Source organism: Gasterosteus aculeatus, chromosome 3 (assembly GCF_964276395.1).
Source record: "Gasterosteus aculeatus chromosome 3, fGasAcu3.hap1.1, whole genome shotgun sequence".
NCBI classification, from domain to species: domain Eukaryota; kingdom Metazoa; phylum Chordata; class Actinopteri; order Perciformes; family Gasterosteidae; genus Gasterosteus; species Gasterosteus aculeatus.
Window position 1 is genome coordinate 18,571,791 of NC_135690.1, and position 19,346 is coordinate 18,591,136.

The 19,346-nt window shown below is 46.8% G+C and overlaps 3 protein-coding genes across 4 annotated transcripts in view; 1 reads left to right on the top strand and 2 right to left on the bottom strand.

Moving 5' to 3' along the window:
• The window catches only part of dusp28 (dual specificity phosphatase 28), a 5,432-nt gene extending 709 nt beyond the window's left edge, over positions 1-4,723 (bottom strand). Inside the window, exons 1-2 of one of the 2 annotated variants that reach the window (XM_040172463.2) lie at positions 4,340-4,723; positions 3,614-3,990 (exon numbers count right to left, since the gene is read on the bottom strand). In XM_040172463.2, the coding sequence (XP_040028397.2) occupies positions 3,614-3,964 (351 nt within the window). In that variant the 5' untranslated portion in view covers positions 3,965-3,990; positions 4,340-4,723. Of the gene's footprint in view, positions 1-3,613; positions 4,059-4,339 lie in introns of both variants that reach the window. The other variant, XM_078099989.1, reaches the window with a different exon arrangement.
• Positions 4,724-5,315: 592 nt separating this feature from the next.
• vcpip1 (valosin containing protein (p97)/p47 complex interacting protein 1) lies at positions 5,316-11,591 on the bottom strand. The gene is made up of 3 exons (XM_040172430.2): positions 8,830-11,591; positions 8,242-8,328; positions 5,316-7,710 (listed from the first exon to the last, which is right to left on the bottom strand). The coding sequence occupies exons 1-3, from the start codon at positions 11,471-11,473 to the stop codon at positions 6,941-6,943; spliced, it is 3,501 nt and encodes a 1,166-aa protein (XP_040028364.2). The 5' UTR covers positions 11,474-11,591; the 3' UTR covers positions 5,316-6,940.
• On the top strand, positions 11,480-18,148 carry LOC120816367 (uncharacterized). The gene is made up of 4 exons (XM_078099985.1): positions 11,480-11,563; positions 13,758-14,035; positions 17,202-17,510; positions 17,632-18,148. The coding sequence occupies exons 2-4, from the start codon at positions 13,984-13,986 to the stop codon at positions 17,769-17,771; spliced, it is 501 nt and encodes a 166-aa protein (XP_077956111.1). The 5' UTR covers positions 11,480-11,563; positions 13,758-13,983; the 3' UTR covers positions 17,772-18,148.
• Positions 18,149-19,346: the final 1,198 nt, after the last annotated feature.

Consider the following 19,346-nt stretch of genomic DNA (forward strand, 5'->3'; position numbering starts at 1 on the left):
ACGACTATATTATTATTATGCAAAATATATAGAATAGAATCTTGTTACACTCGGTTATAAATAATGAATATATAATATAATAATAATATTTATATAACATTTAAAGATAATAACACAGCTCATCGTCTTTGTTTCTATAGCAACAGACATTATATTAGTGGACACATTTCTTTTAACTTCCTCAAAGAATTACTCTCTGTTTAAAGCACGGATATAAAACGCTGAACAAAGATACTGTCAGAACTATTCTGGTTTTATTAAGCAGTAGTATTGGTACTTGGTATTACTGAGATTATATATATATATATATATATATATATATATATATATATATATATAGATATAGATATCTATATCTATATAGATATAGATATATAGATATATAAAGTGAAGTCGGAGCTGTAAAATCTGCATTCTCTGTAGTGACCAGCAGGGGGCGACTTCTCTGCTCCCATAGACGTCTATGAGGAAATGACTCTACTTCTCTGTAGTGACCAGCAGGGGGCGACTCCTCTGCTCCCATAGACGTCTATGAGGAAATGACTCTACTTCTCTGTAGTGACCAGCAGGGGGCGACTCCTCTGCTCCCATAGACGTCTATGAGGAAATGACTCTACTTCTCTGTAGTGACCAGCAGGGGGCGACTTCTCTGCTCCCATAGACGTCTATGAGGAAATGACTCTACTTCTCTGTAGTGACCAGCAGGGGGCGACTCCTCTGCTCCCATAGACGTCTATGAGGAAATGACTCTACTTCTCTGTAGTGACCAGCAGGGGGCGACTCCTCTGCTCCCATAGACGTCTATGAGGAAATGACTCTACTTCTCTGTAGTGACCAGCAGGGGGGCGACTCCTCTGCTCCCATAGACGTCTATGAGGAAATGACTCTACTTCTCTGTAGTGACCAGCAGGGGGCGACTCCTCTGCTCCCATAGACGTCTATGAGGAAATGACTCTACTTCTCTGTAGTGACCAGCAGGGGGGCGACTCCTCTGCTCCCATAGACGTCTATGAGGAAATGACTCTACTTCTCTGTAGTGACCAGCAGGGGGCGACTCCTCTGCTCCCATAGACGTCTATGAGGAAATGACTCTACTTCTCTGTAGTGACCAGCAGGGGGCGACTCCTCTGCTCCCATAGACGTCTATGAGGAAATGACTCTACTTCTCTGTAGTGACCAGCAGGGGGCGACTCCTCTGCTCCCATAGACGTCTATGAGGAAATGACTCTACTTCTCTGTAGTGACCAGCAGGGGGCGACTCCTCTGCTCCCATAGACGTCTATGAGGAAATGACTCTACTTCTCTGTAGTGACCAGCAGGGGGCGACTTCTCTGCTCCCATAGACGTCTATGAGGAAATGACTCTACTTCTCTGTAGTGACCAGCAGGGGGCGACTCCTCTGCTCCCATAGACGTCTATGAGGAAATGACTCTACTTCTCTGTAGTGACCAGCAGGGGGCGACTCCTCTGCTCCCATAGACGTCTATGAGGAAATGACTCTACTTCTCTCTAGTGACCAGCAGGGGGCGACACCTCTGCTCCCATAGACGTCTATGAGGAAATGACTCTACTTCTCTGTAGTGACCAGCAGGGGGCGACTCCTCTGCTCCCATAGACGTCTATGAGGAAATGACTCTACTTCTCTGTAGTGACCAGCAGGGGGCGACTCCTCTGCTCCCATAGACGTCTATGAGGAAATGACTCTACTTCTCTGTAGTGACCAGCAGGGGGCGACTCCTCTGCTCCCATAGACGTCTATGAGGAAATGACTCTACTTCTCTGTAGTGACCAGCAGGGGGCGACTCCTCTGCTCCCATAGACGTCTATGAGGAAATGACTCTACTTCTCTGTAGTGACCAGCAGGGGGCGACTCCTCTGCTCCCATAGACGTCTATGAGGAAATGACTCTACTTCTCTCTAGTGACCAGCAGGGGGCGACTCCTCTGCTCCCATAGACGTCTATGAGGAAATGACTCTACTTCTCTGTAGTGACCAGCAGGGGGCGACTCCTCTGCTCCCATAGACGTCTATGAGGAAATGACTCTACTTCTCTGTAGTGACCAGCAGGGGGCGACTCCTCTGCTCCCATAGACGTCTATGAGGAAATGACTCTACTTCTCTGTAGTGACCAGCAGGGGGCGACTCCTCTGCTCCCATAGACGTCTATGAGGAAATGACTCTACTTCTCTGTAGTGACCAGCAGGGGGCGACTCCTCTGCTCCCATAGACGTCTATGAGGAAATGACTCTACTTCTCTGTAGTGACCAGCAGGGGGCGACTTCTCTGCTCCCATAGACGTCTATGAGGAAATGACTCTACTTCTCTGTAGTGACCAGCAGGGGGCGACTCCTCTGCTCCCATAGACGTCTATGAGGAAATGACTCTACTTCTCTGTAGTGACCAGCAGGGGGCGACTCCTCTGCTCCCATAGACGTCTATGAGGAAATGACTCTACTTCTCTGTAGTGACCAGCAGGGGGGCGACTCCTCTGCTCCCATAGACGTCTATGAGGAAATGACTCTACTTCTCTGTAGTGACCAGCAGGGGGCGACTCCTCTGCTCCCATAGACGTCTATGAGGAAATGACTCTACTTCTCTGTAGTGACCAGCAGGGGGCGACTCCTCTGCTCCCATAGACGTCTATGAGGAAATGACTCTACTTCTCTGTAGTGACCAGCAGGGGGGCGACTCCTCTGCTCCCATAGACGTCTATGAGGAAATGACTCTACTTCTCTCTAGTGACCAGCAGGGGGCGACTCCTCTGCTCCCATAGACGTCTATGAGGAAATGACTCTACTTCTCTCTAGTGACCAGCAGGGGGCGACTCCTCTGCTCCCATAGACGTCTATGAGGAAATGACTCTACTTCTCTGTAGTGACCAGCAGGGGGCGACTCCTCTGCTCCCATAGACGTCTATGAGGAAATGACTCTACTTCTCTCTTGATTTATTCCCTCAGTAAACATGTAAACATGAGTTTATGGTCTCAGTCTCTGGTTTCACGTCTTCTTCAACACAACATGATGTTCATTTAGTGAATTATGGTCCATTTAGAATCAAACAGACCATGAAGGGGGGGGACACTTTAGGGCGGGGCTACACATGATTGACAGGCCTCTAATGGACTATAATGCCCGTTTATAAAACAACGTCCTCACAACTCGTCTGCTCGAGGGCACCTTGGTAACAGAAGCGCTGAGTCACATAACCGGCTTCAGTTTCTGTCCACTAAGAGTCGCGCTGCAGTTTTACACCTCAGAGAACACGAGGGATCAGCACGCCGTCCGCAGAGTGGCATCATGATCCCCGTGACGACCTCCAGAAGGTCCCCCTGAGGGTCCTTCTGAAGGTCCCAGCGGTTCGCCCGCGTGACGTCTCCTGTGGTTCTGATCCACGCAGGTAACCAGGTAACCACGCCGACGGAATGTTTCACGTCGAATGGAAAGCAACGTCGGTGTTTGTGTTCGGCGCTCAACGTTCATGAACTCGTTCTTTAAATCGCTTAATGAAAAAATACTCGCATGTACGAACGCAGAGCGCCGCCGCTTTGATCCAAATGCATCGAAAGATTCACGTAAGACGTTTGTGTGGGATCAACCCCCACCTCCCCCCCACCTGCAGAGCGCTGGTCAGCGACAGGCCGCGGTGCTTCATCAGGTACGCCACGCACACGGTGGCCGAGCGGCTGCGCCCGTTCTTGCAGTAGACCAGGGCGCGCCCCCCCCGGGCCGCCTCCTCCTGGATGGCGTCGGCGCAGCGGTCGAAGTGGGCGTACAGGTCCTCGGCCGGGTCGTCGTACACGGGGACCCGCAGCGTGGCCACGCCGGCGCCGCGGCGCGGGAACGGCTGCTGCTTGGACACGTTGATGCAGAGCGTCACCGCCTCCCGCAGGAGGAGGTCCTCGCTGCAGGCGGAGCGGGCGTTGCTGATGAAGAGGGCGCTGGTGACCTGGCACAGCTGCAGCATCACGTGGGGGGGGGGGGTCACAGCACCTGGTCACAAAGAGACGAGCACTCGTGTACCAGTCTGAACTAGCTGGTTCAGGGTCAGGACGAAGGCGCTTTATATTTATTCATTTTAATTTAGGGACAAACAATCAACAGAAGTACAGAAGAACATCAGTGATGTGACAAACATTCGCTCTGCAGTTTGACCTACTGACTAATGACGTAAATTACACCTGAAAAAACAAGAGTCGTATGTATATCAAGCAATATACGTAAGATACGGGCATAAATATGAAACATGAAGTTAGTTCCTCAAGTTTAGAACATAATAAAGTTGGTAACTGAGGCTTGATCTTCCACAGACAGCGACAAGAGGAATCCCCGGATGACCTACCGGCAGTGAACGCCTCACAGAAGGGCAGCCCGTCCGCTGGGCTTCGGGTTCCGGTTCTCTCGGCAGGTGAACGCGGCTCGCGGCGGTTCCTGTCCGGTGCCTCACGCGGAGGGAAGTTCCGCTGGATCCGGTCCGTTCGGGTCTCCTCGGTGACCCCGGAACGGTCCTGGTCCAGCCGCTATTTTTACTGCCCGGGCTGTGACGGCTGCTCCGGGTCCTAATGCTCATCCGACTCACCGCTGACACCCGAACCAAGCCGAGCGGAAACCAGGAGAATCACAGCCGAGACCGATGTTAAATCAAGAATAATTAACTTATTTACTGCTGTGGCGATATCAAATATCATAATAATATAGTTCTGTCAGGATTTTAGTTCAGAATCATCAGTTACATATTAATTTATAAGTCAATCCATAGTGACGTGAGAGTGTTATGGCGCCACCCTGTGGACAGAAACAGTGACGTCACACACTCAAACCACCTGGAAGTGTTCTGTTATTTAGGACCATATGAAGCTATAATTTAACCATAATCCTGGTGAAATTATCACTCTTAACAGTTAAAAATGCGTTTAGAACTAAAACATTTGCCTCATATTCTGTTAACACGCCAATATTTTTTTATTGGATCTTCTCTTCTTTTGGGGCACAATTTTTAGAAAAGATTAAAAAAATGCAAACATCATAAAGTCCCCCTGCATTACTAAAGTTGAAATAGAAAAGAAATATATTAAATTAATCATTGGTTAATTTTAACATATACATATTGAGATGTTATAAAACTGTACGTGGTTTCATGCTGCCGCGTAATCAAATAAAAAGAGCATTGAAAATTATCAAAGAAATTAGAATAATCTTATTAAATCAGGAATTCCAAACCACAAAAATATGTAAAAACAAACACACACGTTTTCTTTAAATGAAAATAAAGCCCAAACTGAAAAAATCTCGTCAGTTACGACAAAAATACAAAAAACGAGTGAAGGAAGTGAATTTATTGTTGGGGTTGAAAATTCATCACATGCAACCAGCGATGTCAAAGCCACGTATTGTCGATATTTTATTAGCAAACCAGAGAAAAAAAGTGAAGAAAGTGAACAATCTGTTTCCGTAGTTTCTGTACAAGTCCAAATATACTACAATATTTACTATTATACAACTGGGTTACAATTCATGTCAGCGTACAGCAGCCGCAAAGAAAACTTCCCCCTCCGGCTAATGTTAGCATGCTACTCTAACGTTAGCATGCTTCGCTAACGTCCTGGGCGGTTTACTCCACCGGCCCTGAAGCAAAGTGCCGAGTCTCGTGTTTGTTTGCTTCAACGTCAAAATAAAGCTCGTTCACGTTTTACAGACCTGAGATCTGTTTTATTTTCGCCCTGAAAAAGACACAAATAATTGTTCAAATCTAAAAGTCGGACTCAAGGATTTGAGTGAAAATATTTTTTTTAGGTTAAAGCAGATTTTAAGGCCTGAGGAAAAGTCCCCCCTAAAAACAAAGATGGAGACATTTTGTTGGCAATAAAGTCTCTTTAAATAGTCATGTGATGTTTGTGATTAGCTTAGCATGAAGTCTAGAGTCTTTGTTTTGACACTTTAATTATTTATATTGTATTGTATATTGGTTTCCTCGTTTCCAGTGTTTGTGCTAAGCTAAGCTGAAGCTAACTGAAGCTGGCCCTCAACAAGCAGGAGGATGAGCATATTCAAAGAGATCGCGGTGGTGAGAAGTGCTGCAAAGCATGCTGGGAAAACGGTTGCAGACGTCTTTCATGAGCATCAAATCTCGAGTCAAACTGTTCACTCTTTGCTTCCCTGAACCTTCGGCCGAGGAGCAGAGGCCAGCGCGTCTTTGAACTAAATGTTCTGGGACTTAAACCCAAAACCGACCACGCAGCCTCAGCGGCTCAAACCGGATCAATGACCCGATCGCTTGGCAAGGCAGCGGGAACCCGAGTGGACCGATGACCCAACGGGAACCCGAGTGGACCGATGCCGTGACAACTTCAATATAAAGACATCGTACGGAAGCTCTTCTTTCTCATGTCTTCCATGGACAGAGGTGAAAGGTCACGCCCTCCGTTCCTGTTTCCTGGAAACAGAAACTTTATTTCATACTTTATTCTAGAAGACTTCACCCCCCGTCACTTACTTCATTAGAGGTGATTAAAGTCTAACCTGCAGGGAACGAGTGTGGACATTTTTTATTTGAGCTTTCTTCACGCTTGTGTTTGTATCGCCGCTAAAGACTTTAATAAACATTCATTTAACGGTTTAACGGTTTCGGGCACTGGACCGTCTGATGGAATTAATTAATTAATTATTAGGCCGACAGCAACAATCAGATGGAGAAATGACAGGAAGCATTTCATCTATGTAGCATCACAAAGGACTCTGATGTCTCTGAGGTGAAGCAGTGACGCTGGTTACCTGCGGGTCACCTGACCAAGCTTTAGCATCGGGGCGAGTAAACATGGGGGGGTTGTGAAGACGTAAAAAAAATAGAAAGGGCTCCCAGTGGAAGGCGGGCCCTCCGCTCGCCACCCAGTCATGCAGCAAGACGACGACACACCACCACAAGCCGGAGGGTCCGGGGGGGCGATCAGGAGTGGTCCATGGGTTCGGTGGCGTTGGTCTGCTCGCCGTCCTGACTCTCCATCTCCTCCGGCTCCGCCCCTTTCCCCTCCGGTTTGCCAGGCATCGCCGCGGGCGGACGTTGCTCCTCCTCCACGACCAGCGTAGACGGCGGTTGGCCGGCCCCCGTCTTAGTCCCGCCCCCTGCAGCAGCGTCGCTCTGCTGCTCCCTCAGGTGGCGCTCCATGGAGGCCTGGATGGAGGACACCATCTCCTGCAGCTTCCTGCGCTGCTGCTCCATCAGGCCGGGGTCCAGGCCGCGGCCCTCCTTCGTGGTGACGAAGCCCGGCGCCATGCGGACCAGCTCCCTGGTGGCGTCCTCGGGGATGTCTGACAGGTCGGGGGGGTCCCGGGACACGCTGGCGCTCAGGTCCACCCCGCTGCTGTGCTGGCGCGTGATTGGCCGGTGCTCTGGGGGGGAGGAGCCCCCGGCGCTGCCCAAGGAGTGGCCTTTGCCCTGGAAGGCGGTGACGCTCTGCAGACGTTCCTTCTTGTGGACGACGCCGCCGCCGCCCAGCCGCAGGAGGCCGTGGGAGGGGCTTCCCTCTCTGCTGCCCCTGGTGGTGCCGTCGGAGCGCAGCTGCACCAGCACCTCCTTCACCAGCTCCTCCACGTCGGGGCCCACGGGGAAGTGGCCGGCGGCGTCCACGCAGAGCTCCAGGCGAGCCTCCGCCGCGTTGTAGACGAAGGTTTTGCCCGTGAGGTGAGGCAGCGTGCAGTGCTTCCCGTCCATCAGGCCTGAAACGGGACCAGCGCAGGTCAACGGGGAACCAATCGGATCCCGTGTAGAGGGCGGGGCTAATAGTGGCGTCATGTGTTTCTAGTCTCTGATCATGTGTGATCTTAAACAACCAATCAGTGTTCAGATCAATAGGAGGCGGAGCTAGTAGAGTTACATTATGATGCATTCAGGCTCTGCTCAGTGAAAATGAGAACATTACAACATTGTGATCTTCACAAGTAATTTGTAAAATGTATCCCGATGTTTTCACATGAATATAAAAAAAAATATTAGAGATGAATTATCATCTGTTTAACCTACAAAGACTAAACTTTAATATTTTGTTGCCTCAGCATTTTTATAAAGAAACAAGGTAAAAGTATAATATTGAGTATTTTGGATATTTGACTCAGAGTGTTCAATTGATTTTTAGGACGCTGTCATGAATACTGTGAAACGTATGAAGATCTGAACTGTGAGTTTCATGACGTGGTTCTAATTCTTCTACATTTGCATCTTTACCCCCCAGGAAGAGAACCTGCACGTACCCATGTCCTTCTTCACGATGTTGTAGAAGACGCCGCCCTGCTGGAATAAGTGAGGCAGCTTCTTCGCATACGACCAGACGTCCTCACCTGGAACAAAAGGAGAGAGGAGGCGGATTTAACGAGACCCTGAACGCACCGCGGACCATCAGAGGACATCGGCGTGGAAATAAAGCAGCTTCCTTCCATTTCATCACCCGGTTATTCTTCCACAATGTGACGAGTTCCAACAGTAAGTATTCATTTCAAAGATTATTCTTATTACTTCAACGGGCTGCAGAAATTAATTAATTTCATATTCATTGATATCATGTTAATCAATCAGCTATTTTCAAGATGAATTAAGTGGTTTCAGTAGTTTTATTTCTAGAAGGAAAAAGGTAAAGATTTCATTTTCTTAAATGTGATTTATGAGGAAAATAATAAATAACTGATCAATTAACAGTTAAATGAATAATTGAGGAGAACAAATGTAATTTGTTATTAAACCAGACAAAGAAAATAACCACCTGTTTGTTTTCTCTTATCAGCTGACTAAAACCAAAATAAATGAATGATAATGGAAACATTCATCAGCTTGGACCTTCTTACCCATCAGGGTTGCTAGGAGACAGAGGGACGACATCTCCAGGTCGATGCCTTCCTGGAGGCCGCGGCTGCTCGCCCTGCCGGGCGGCGCCTCCTCCTCCTCCTCGCTCCTCGCCGCGTGCGAGCCGGAGGCCCTCGGCGCGGTGGCTGCAGAGGGGGCGGGGCCCTCGTCCTCGGGCGCCTTCAGGATCTCTACAGTCACCCGGTCGCCGTGCTGCAGCGCTGTCGGCTCGTTCTCCTCGCCGTCCTTGGGTGGCGGAAGCTCCCTGGGCGGGAAGCCGTGCCGGATGCACTGCCGCGCCGGCGGCACGCCGAACTGTTCGGCCACGCTCCTCTGCAGCTCCGAGAAGGTGGTGTGGACCGGCAGGGTCAGCATGGCCTGCCGGCCGTCGCTGGTGGTCACGCGGATCTTCTTCTCCTTGTTAGACGGCGAGGAGGAGGAGGAGGCGGCGGACTTGGTCGGGGTGGCCGGCGCCGAGGAGGAGGTTTCCGGCACAGACGTGCGGCTCTTCTCCTCCTCCTGCCGCAGTCGGTCGGTCCGCCTCTTCTGGTTGACCGGCGCCTGCTCGCCGATGCTCTGCTGGACGCCGCGCTCCGCCCGGCTCATCGTCAGCTCCTCCCTGTGCAGCGTCTTGGCCTTCTGACCGGTCAGGATGATCTTGGTGGGCGGCGTGCGGGCCTCCGGCGGCGGCGTCTCGGTGGCGTCCGTGAGCCGCTGGTCGTGGGCCCCGGCGATGGACACCGGGTTGTACTCGTCCGGGTTCTTCTTGGCGGTGTGGTGCAGGATGGTGTTCACCACTTTCTGCACCAGGATCTCGCTGCCGAACTCCCCGGGGAAGTGCTTAGTCACCAGCTTCATGGCCACGTCGTACACGTTGCTGTTCAGCGCCGGCTCGACTTCGTGCTGGAACCAGTACACCGTCTCCCTCACCACGCGCCCCCCCCACTCCAGCGTGATGGGGAAGGCCTCGGGCAGGTTGTCGTACTCCTTCCCTTCCCAGTGGTGCTTGAAGCCGCAGCCGCACTTGCCGCCCTGGGAGCGCGCGTTGGTCCGGTCCCCGTCCAGGTAGACCACCGCCCCGTCGCCGCGGACGTGGCGCACCGACGTGCCGTGGCACCAGTTGCAGGTGGCGAGGGAGCTGAGCTTGTAGTCCGGCGCCAGGACGTCCCTCTGCGGGTTGTAGCAGCAGACCACGTTGTTGAGGGGGAAGCTGTAGTTCTTGTCGGGCCGGAGCTGCCCGTGGGTGGACTTGGCCAAGTTGTACAGCTTCCCGCCGGGAACCAGCCACTCCGGCGGCACGTGGAGCTCGGAGAGGGCGCCGCAGATCAGGCATCGGTGCAGCCGGTTCTCCGTCACCGACCGCTTGGCCGCCTCCGTCACCTCCTCGGGCTGGACGCCGATCACGCCGGTGCGCCGGTAGACGTACTGGTGCACGTCAGCCACTAGCGAGGGGTGGATGCTGTGCTTCTCCATGAACACCTCCTCCATGGCGTTGACCAGGCGCATCAGGTACTTGTCCTGCAAGCTGCGGTCTCCGCCGATCACGCAGCCCCCGTCCGGCTCCAGCTCCACGTACTTGCGGATCAGCTCCTGGGGGACGCCCCAGGCCTTCGGCAGCAGGCGGGCCGGCAGCTTGGGCGGCACCGCGTTCTTGATGCCCACCAGGGGGATGTAGTGGTTGCGGCCCGAGCTGCTCCACGCGATGCAGATGGGCTTGTTGAGGGTCCCGTCCCTCCCCCGGCACCGCTCCTCGGCCACCAGGCCCGGCAGGAAGGTGGCCGAGTAGTCCCCGGAGCTCCGCATGCCGCTCAGCGAGTCCAGCAGCACTATGGGCCGGTGGAGGACGTTGGCCAGGCCGAAGATGTGGATGTTGCGCAGGCCGAGCGGCACGCCCTCCGGCGGGACGAAGAGCGGGTCGCACTCGTTGATGATGTCCTCCCACTCGGCGGCGTCGATGAAGTCCTGGAAGAGCGCCTTGTAGCGGTCCACGTTCTGCTTGAAGTTCTGCTTCAGGTTCTCCCTGAGGGCGTGCCAGAAGAGCTCCCTGCCCACCAGCGCCCGGGACACGGCGTGCACCAGGCAGTGCCCGTCCCCGTCCACGTGGACCGGGATCAGACACTCCCCGCCGCCGTTGGCCTTCTTCACCTCCTCCAGGGTGTCGTGGAGGTACGCCAGGCTGCCGGACCGGTCCTTGCCGTAGCCCATGGTGGAGACGTGTTCCGGCTCGATGAGAAAGGCCCGGTCCCCCAGCAGCGAGCAGTCGAACATCTCGCCCTGGTTCATGTCCCTCAGCAGCTTGGCCTTGCCGGTCTGCTTGTCCATGCCGTACCTGGTGAGCACCGGAGACAGCAGCTTGCAGTGGTAGTTGGACAGACCCATCACCTTCACCAGCTCCGTGCCTTTCTTCGGGGCCCCCGTGACGCCCAGCAAGGCGTTTCTGAGCAGGTTGTGCAGCACCACATCCGGGTCGGTCACCTCCTCGACGTTCAGCAGGTGCCTCTGCTCGTGCCGCTGGCCGCACTCGGTGCACTCGATGCTAACGGAGCCGTGCGCCGGGAAGAACAGCCTCGCCTGGCATTTCGGGTCCGGGCAGGTACCGGACAGAATGCGCTTGTCTTTCTTCCTGGAGCTCTGCAGCAGCGACATGGCGGCGCGGGGGAGCCGGGAAACAGAGAGTGCGTGTCGGCTTCACTGAATCATGACATCGACCTCGGACGCGCTAACGACCAACGGCTGGTAAAAACACAAGAAACAACACGGAAGCGGCTGTTTTCTCCTTCAGCAACTGGCCGTTGCTAAACGTCATGACGTCACGACATCAGATGTGGGACTTGTAGTTTTCGTGTGTGGTTATTTATTTTTTATTTTCACACAATACGCCAAACGACCACTTATTATTATTGCTTTGAGACCCCGTCCCTGGAACGCGAGGGAATGTCGATTTAAATTAACGTGAAGTTTACGTTAAAGATTCAAAACTGCATCGTGAACGCTCAATCGACTACATTTACCAGAATGCAACGCGCCACTGTGACGTGTTGTTGTGTGGGGAAGTGAGAACCGGAGAGTCATGGCGGGTCGTGCCGAGTGGACGCGTCCTCCACCGAAGTATCTCATAAACATGCGAGTGTAATAAAAGTACCTTTAGGGGCTCCGCGAGATTCTATGTCTAAGTGGTTTTGTGTACTTTTATTATTGCGGGAAAAACACTTTGTTAATGTTGCTGCTCGGACCTGCAGCTTCGAGAGAAAGACGTCTGACGCCAAACTGCATTCAGAAATATGTCGATTTAGTGAAGAAACTACGTGCTGCTCGTCATTTACCTACTAAAGTATCGTCATTTAACTACTAAAGTATCGGATTTAACTACTAAAGTATCGGATTTAACTACTAAAGTATCGGATTTAACCACTAAAGTATTGTCATTTAACCACTAAAGTATCGTCATTTAACTACTAAAGTATCGGATTTAACTACTAAAGTATCGGATTTAACCACTAAAGTATCGTCATTTAACTACTAAAGTATCGTCATTTAACTACTAAAGTATCTACATTTAACCACTAAAGTATCGGATTTAACCACTAAAGTATCGTCATTTAACTACTAAAGTATCGGATTTAACCACTAAAGTATCGTCATTTAACTACTAAAGTATCGGATTTAACCACTAAAGTATCGTCATTTAACTACTAAAGTATCGGATTTAACCACTAAAGTATCGTCATTTAACTACTAAAGTATCGTCATTTAACTACTAAAGTATCGTCATTTAACTACTAAAGTATCAGATTTAACTACTAAAGTATCGTCATTTAACTACTAAAGTATCGGATTTAAGAACACACGAGAGGTACTTTGACCCAAAATACATCAAATAACAAACGTAAAGGACAGTTGAAAAATATACTTCATTCCAAGGCCGTACAAATATTAGTTGTTTAAAATGTAATAACATGAATAATGTTAATATAATGAGCTATGTTGAGAAAAAATAGTAAAATAAGAGTATTAAATCTGTGTGGCAGGAGTACTTTCATTGTAACACTGTAATATATATGTGTGGTATAAGTACTGCAACAATTACAATAAATATGAATTGAACCAAACAGAACTGTTATAACTGTTGTTCTCTAAACCACAAACATATATTTGCAACGTGTAGTAATCTAGTAATACTAGGACACACTTTATTTGATAAGAGTATATATTATCATTCGTAGCATATTACTTACTAGTAGTATTTGTCTTACCAGGCTTTGAATTGAGGTTGTGAACGTTTAAAGGTGTTAAATACTACCACGATATCCTATTATAGGAGTAGTACTTGAGGTATTACAGCAGGGTTAGCAGTACATGTAGTTACAGTATTAGACACTTTAGATTCGTGCAAATGATCCAAAAGGGCTTTAAAGACAAAGTGAAATATTAAAAATACAAATACAAACAGCTATATAAATAATAAAACAGAACATCTTATTTCTAGAGTTCCCGTCCCTGATTCCCTCAGTATTCTAGAGCAGGTAGAAACACTGGTAATACTTAGTACTTAATACTGTAGTAGTACAGCGGTAGTAGCAGTACAAACAGTAACCGTAGTAACACCAGTGGAGACCTGCTGAGACTCACCACAGGGGGGCGCTGCGACTCTGTAATGTCATCAAACAGCAGGATTCCACGTGATGAAGTTTAGATTTCATTTAGTCACACGGCGACATGTTGGAAGAGTTCATTTACATTGAAAAAGGTATTATACATTATTAATAACTCTCTTAACTCAATAAATACACAGTGTCTTCATTTCAGATTCAAAGATAATAATAACATGTATCTTGTTATAGACAACATGGATTCAGGAAACACAAACAGAAGGTTGCAAAGTGAAGATCTCACACAGTAAATGAAATAAAGCGTTTCGTAGTTTCCACAGACACACGGATGTGTGTGTTCCTGCCGACTCGATGATGAAATGATGATAAAGGACCTGAACAGAGTCCCAGATCGTCTCTGAGCTGCTCTGGTTCTTCTGTGTGAGGAGCAGCTTTAGCACCTGACCGGATGCTGGTGGAGGTGTGAGGACCCGCCTCCCTCCTCTCAGCTCGTCCTCCAGCTGCTTCAGAGCTCCACTTCTGCTCGTGTTCACCAGAGGAAACACGATGCACGCGATGCTTTCCCTCCCTGCTGCTGCTCTGTGCGCCCTGAGTTCAGGTGAGTGTTTGCAGCCACTCGACAAGCTCCGCCTCCGACGCACCTTCATCACCTGTCTGTTTGTCTGCAGCGCTGGTTGCCATGGCAGCACAGCTGATTCAGGAGGATTTGACGTTGACCAGGACAGTTGGTGGGAAAGTCTCCTTCAGCTGTGGAGGAACCGACCAGTGCTACAATAATTATGTACACTGGTTCCAGAAGAGAGACACAGGAACATTCACACCAATTCTTGATATTAATAAGAGAAGTGGATCCATAGATAAGAGGTACAATCATCCTCAGAAAGATGATTTCACAGCTGTGAAGAAAGAGTATGGCTGTGATTTGGAGATCCAGAAGGTTGATCTCACTCATTCAGCCTCCTACTACTGCGCCTGTTGGATCCACAGTGAGCAAAGCTTCCTGCAGCCTGAACAAAAACCATCAGAAGAACAGGAAGCGTTTGACAAAGATCTAAAACCACATCTCAGGTGGACGTTCCTCCTCCAGCTGAGCCACAAACACGACTCATGATTTATTCGTCTTTATTCACACGAGCCTCAAAGATTCCTGCAGTTTGTTGTTGCTTCATTCAGGAAGAACAAGAATGAAACAAGTTAAAGAAATTTATATTAAAACATGAACAAGCTTCAACATTTTGATGAAGGTTAAAGTCCTATTTAAGGAATAAAGTCTAATATCTCCTCACAATGGTCATCTAACACTTCCGGTTTCTCCTTCACAATAAAAGCTGAACAGATTTCACATGTAAATTTTACTCCTGTAAATGAAACATTTATTTATTTTATTGTCATTATGACTTTGATCGATTCGTTTGGTATTTCAGTTAAATTCATTCATTAAACCCAAAATGGCAGATTACAAATGAACCTCAGAGGACTTTCAGTCTGTTCAGCTTGTAGAACCAGAACCGTCACATCGGGTTAATGAAGGTTTTCTCTGTGGGACCTTTGGCTTAAGTTCTGGTCTGATTTTGATCTGCAGAAGATGTTCGTGGTCCCCAGAGGATGAATCCTCATATTAATACCTGTGAACTAACAGAGAAATGTCTAAGTTAAATAAGTTAAAACTTAATTACAAATATCAGAATCACCAGAATCACTTTTAAACAATATTCATGTTTAAATGTCAATAAATCCACCAATGATGTTTATTCAAGCTTTAATACATCAAAGTTAAACAGAAATGTGTCCTTGTTGATCCGTTATTTGTTTTTGTCCTAAACAGCTACAAACTCACCAAAGTGCGCTGGGTTCGTCCTCTGAGGACCATGAACGTGTCCTCGGAGACGTTGTGTTTTACTGAGTTTAAGAAGAAAGAAAAGAAGAAACCGTTAATATGAAGAAATGAGAAACTCGTCCTGGAGATGAAATGTGACTCCGGCTCATCGACTCGTCCTCAGCAGGTTTTTGTCTCGCTCTCTTTCACTGTGTGTTTCCCGTTATTTTTACTTAATCTTTGGCTCTGGGACCAAACTGTACGTAACAGGTAAGAATAAACGTTTAATTCCTTCAGTTGCTTCACTGAACAAGTTGAAAATGTGATTTTAATGAGTTCACGATGCTTCACATATTAATGTTTTCATCATTAGTAGATAATTATTGATCCCGTGCAGCTGCTGTGCATCAATAATGTTAAAAATTAGTTATTCTTTATTCCTGCAGAAGATTAAAGTAATTTAAATGTATTTCAAATATACAGAATCTGATCCTTTCAGTTATTGAGCTTCATCTTAAATCAGAAAGTATATTAAATAAAAATGATCCTTGTTTTTAAACTGTAAATGTATTACTTTAAATATATATATACTCTAATAATAATATAATCTACTATGATAGAATTAGTAAAAACTTGTCGTTAATATTTTAAGTGACGGTATATTGTTTTGAAGACAAATTATTAGTATTATTATTAGTATTACATCACATCACACGTCATTTATCTGACGCTTTTATCCAAAGCGACTTACAATAAGTGCTTTTAACCATAAGGACACAAACTCAGAGGAACAAGAAACAAGAAAGTACAACTTCATTAAATAAGCCAATTTACAATTTGCTGTAGATAAGTGACATAAGTACAATTTAAGTGCTACAATTTGTCAGTCTTTTAATCGAGGTATTATTATTATTAGTAGTAGTAGTAACAAGAGTAAATTGTAACCTGGCTAAATAAATAGTATTGTTATAACAACAGTAACTGAAATGAAGATTGTATTTTAGAAAAAGACTAAAATATGCAGTTCATTCGAATGTTTGTTGGCTTTCTGTTAGCATGACCGTAAATCATCAAATCATACGTGTGTTTCCCTCTGATGATAAATTAGGTTTTATTTTATCTCCGTACAGCAGAGAATGTGTTTTTTTTACTCATTTGGTTCAACTGTCAGAATTGTAAGAAAAATAAAAAGTATTTTTAGGGTTGTGTCTTATATTTATTTTTGTTTTTAAGCGTCACAATATTCATAATTATTATTAGAATTATTATTTAATTGGGAAAGATATTTGTCAAATTTGATACATGTTATATTAATAAAGGTTTACGTTTTTATGACACATTTTATTTTTAAATGATCTGTTATATTTTGTGTAAAATCATTTTACAGAAAAATGAAGAAATGATAATTTAGTTATATTTTGTTGTAATGTAGTATTTGTAATAATAGAATTCAGGTGAACACATTCTGTGTGCAGTGAACTCTGTGCTGTGTTGATTATCAATTTATTCATTATTTTGTGTTCTATTATGCTACATAATATAATGTAATGTAAACTTATATTATATTTCATTACGTTATGCAATGTTGACAAACGTAGTGTAATATTGTATTAAAACATATTGTTTGATTGCATCAAATTATATTATATTACGTTGTATTATATTACATTATATTACTTTGTATAATATTATATTACGTTGTAATATATTACATTATATTACGTTGTATTATATTATATTACGTTGTATTATATTACATTATATTACATTGTATTACAATGTATTACATTGTATTATAATACATCATATTGCGTTGTATTATATTACATCATATTACGTTGTATTATATTAAATTGTATTACATTGTATTATATTACATTATTCACGTTACTTTACATCATATTCTTGTAGGTTACATCACATGACGTCGTGTTATTTATGTCTTCAGGTGAGCCGGTGGTGAAGCCCGTGGTGAGCGTGTACCCAGCAGCATCCAGCGCCCACCTGCAGGGGAGGAGCTCCCTGCTGTGTGTGGCCTCCTCCATGTTTCCTCCTCTGGTCCGGTTCTCCTGGAGGAGACGTGAGGAGCACGGTTCTCTGCAGGAGAAGCTCCCTGATGATGCAGAGCAGCTGGAGTTCACAGAGTCCGGACGCACCGCCTCCATCTTGCTGCTCCATCAGCAGGAGACCAGCCGCTATCGATACCGCTGCTACGTCCACCACGAGGGGGGAAAGGTGGAGGCCCCGAGCGAACAAGGTGACCAGAGGTCATCATCTTCATCTTCACGTGGAGACGCTGCTGTAAAGACAGCAGAGGAGCAGAGGAGGCTCCTCCTGATGCTCCTCACTCACAACCAGTCCCTGCTTTTCTGTTTCAGCTCCTCCGTCAGCTCCGGGCCCGTCTCCGTACCAGGTGAAGCTGCTGTGCCGGCTGTACGTCGTGCTGATAGTGAAGAGCCTGGTGTTCTGCTGTGGAGTCTCTCTGGTGATGGTCCTCAGGAACACGGCTCACATGTAGGACTTCTCTCCTCATCTCCTCCCATCAGTTTGTCCCTCTGATCAGCAAACATCTGCTGATCTTCACATGTTGAACACCATCATCCTAAAGGCATGAACACATACATGTGTGTATTCTACCAATAGTTGCAGTAGATCCGTGTAAATCATTCCTCGTGTTAGTTGGAGTATTTCTACTTAAATATCTGATATAAAACAACATGATGCTGAATCATCAGCTGTCTGTTAAATATTCTTCTTTTCCTTCAAATGAATGTTGATTATCTGTTTGTTGAGTTGCTTTTATACGGAATATTGATGAAGTCTGTTGATGTTCTTTGTGTTTGTTTCTTCATGTGTTGAACACGTTATGAAATAAATAAAAACACACAGACACAATGTTACCGGACTGATTCCTTCAATGATGGAAATACAGAAACAAACCACAGCTCCTGATTCAGAGCTGCTCCCGTTTTAACGCTTTCACTCTTAAAGTCACTTCAGTGTCTCCACCTGAAGGAGGATCTATTTCCTGGACCACGGACCTCCGACCAGAAGCTTCATCAGAGGATTCTGGGTCTCGTCCACACGGTGAAGTTCACGACGAGACCTCCAGGTGGGTCGTCAGCGGAGGTCTCTGGGTGCACAAAAGGCCTCCAGAGAGGAAGAGAGGAGAGGAAGAGGAGCTGGTGAGCGTGGCAGACGTTCTCTGTGGTTATTAGCTCTCATGACGAGCTGCTCACAGCCCGTCACCACTTCCTCTCCTGCAGCAGATGCTGTGTGGTTTCTGCAGAGACGTTCTCACAGGAGCCACACGGCGACAGTTACAAGCATCTCCTCTGGTGGACCATCGCTCCGTGATCTTCAGTTAGACGTCAGAAGACTTTACCAACTATGACAGTGAGTCAATAACAGCTTGTTTGAATTCAGCAGAAGTTGCTGGATATTCAAAGAAATATTCTGAAACATGTTCAGGAGAATATTTAAAAAATATTCAACCACTAAAAAGAATATAGAAAATATTAAAAAAATATATTAGAAAAATTATGCAATGAAATAAGTGAAGGCTGAAATCTGTGTTTGCCACATGAAAAAGACAATACTTACCAATATAATGACATTAAATAATGGAAACAGAAACTTATCTTATCTGTTTTTCTCAATTCCGGGGGAAGAAATCAAAATGTTATTTTGAGGGAACCAGTGGGATAATATGTTGTCACATAAATAATATTCAAAGAAATATTTTTTCAATCCAAAAGAGATCTTGAAGAATTCATAAAAACATTAAAAAAATACAACAATATTCAAAACGTCTGCGTCCTCAGCAGGTTCAACTCAGGGATTGGCCGAGACCGCTCCTCAAGCTCCTCCCCAAACCACACCCCTTAAAGACGTACTACCTCCCGACCGTGATTTTCCTCTTTGAGTTTTAGCACTCAGCTTCCTTCTTGCCGCACGTGGTAACAAACGCCAGCTTCTCTCCCTTTGGGACACCTGAACTTCGCCCTACGCATCCTCAATGGAGATCACTCACCTCGCAGCATCGCTCCGTCCAAAGACGCTCCAATGCGTCCTCCATCACGCCGGGTTCAGG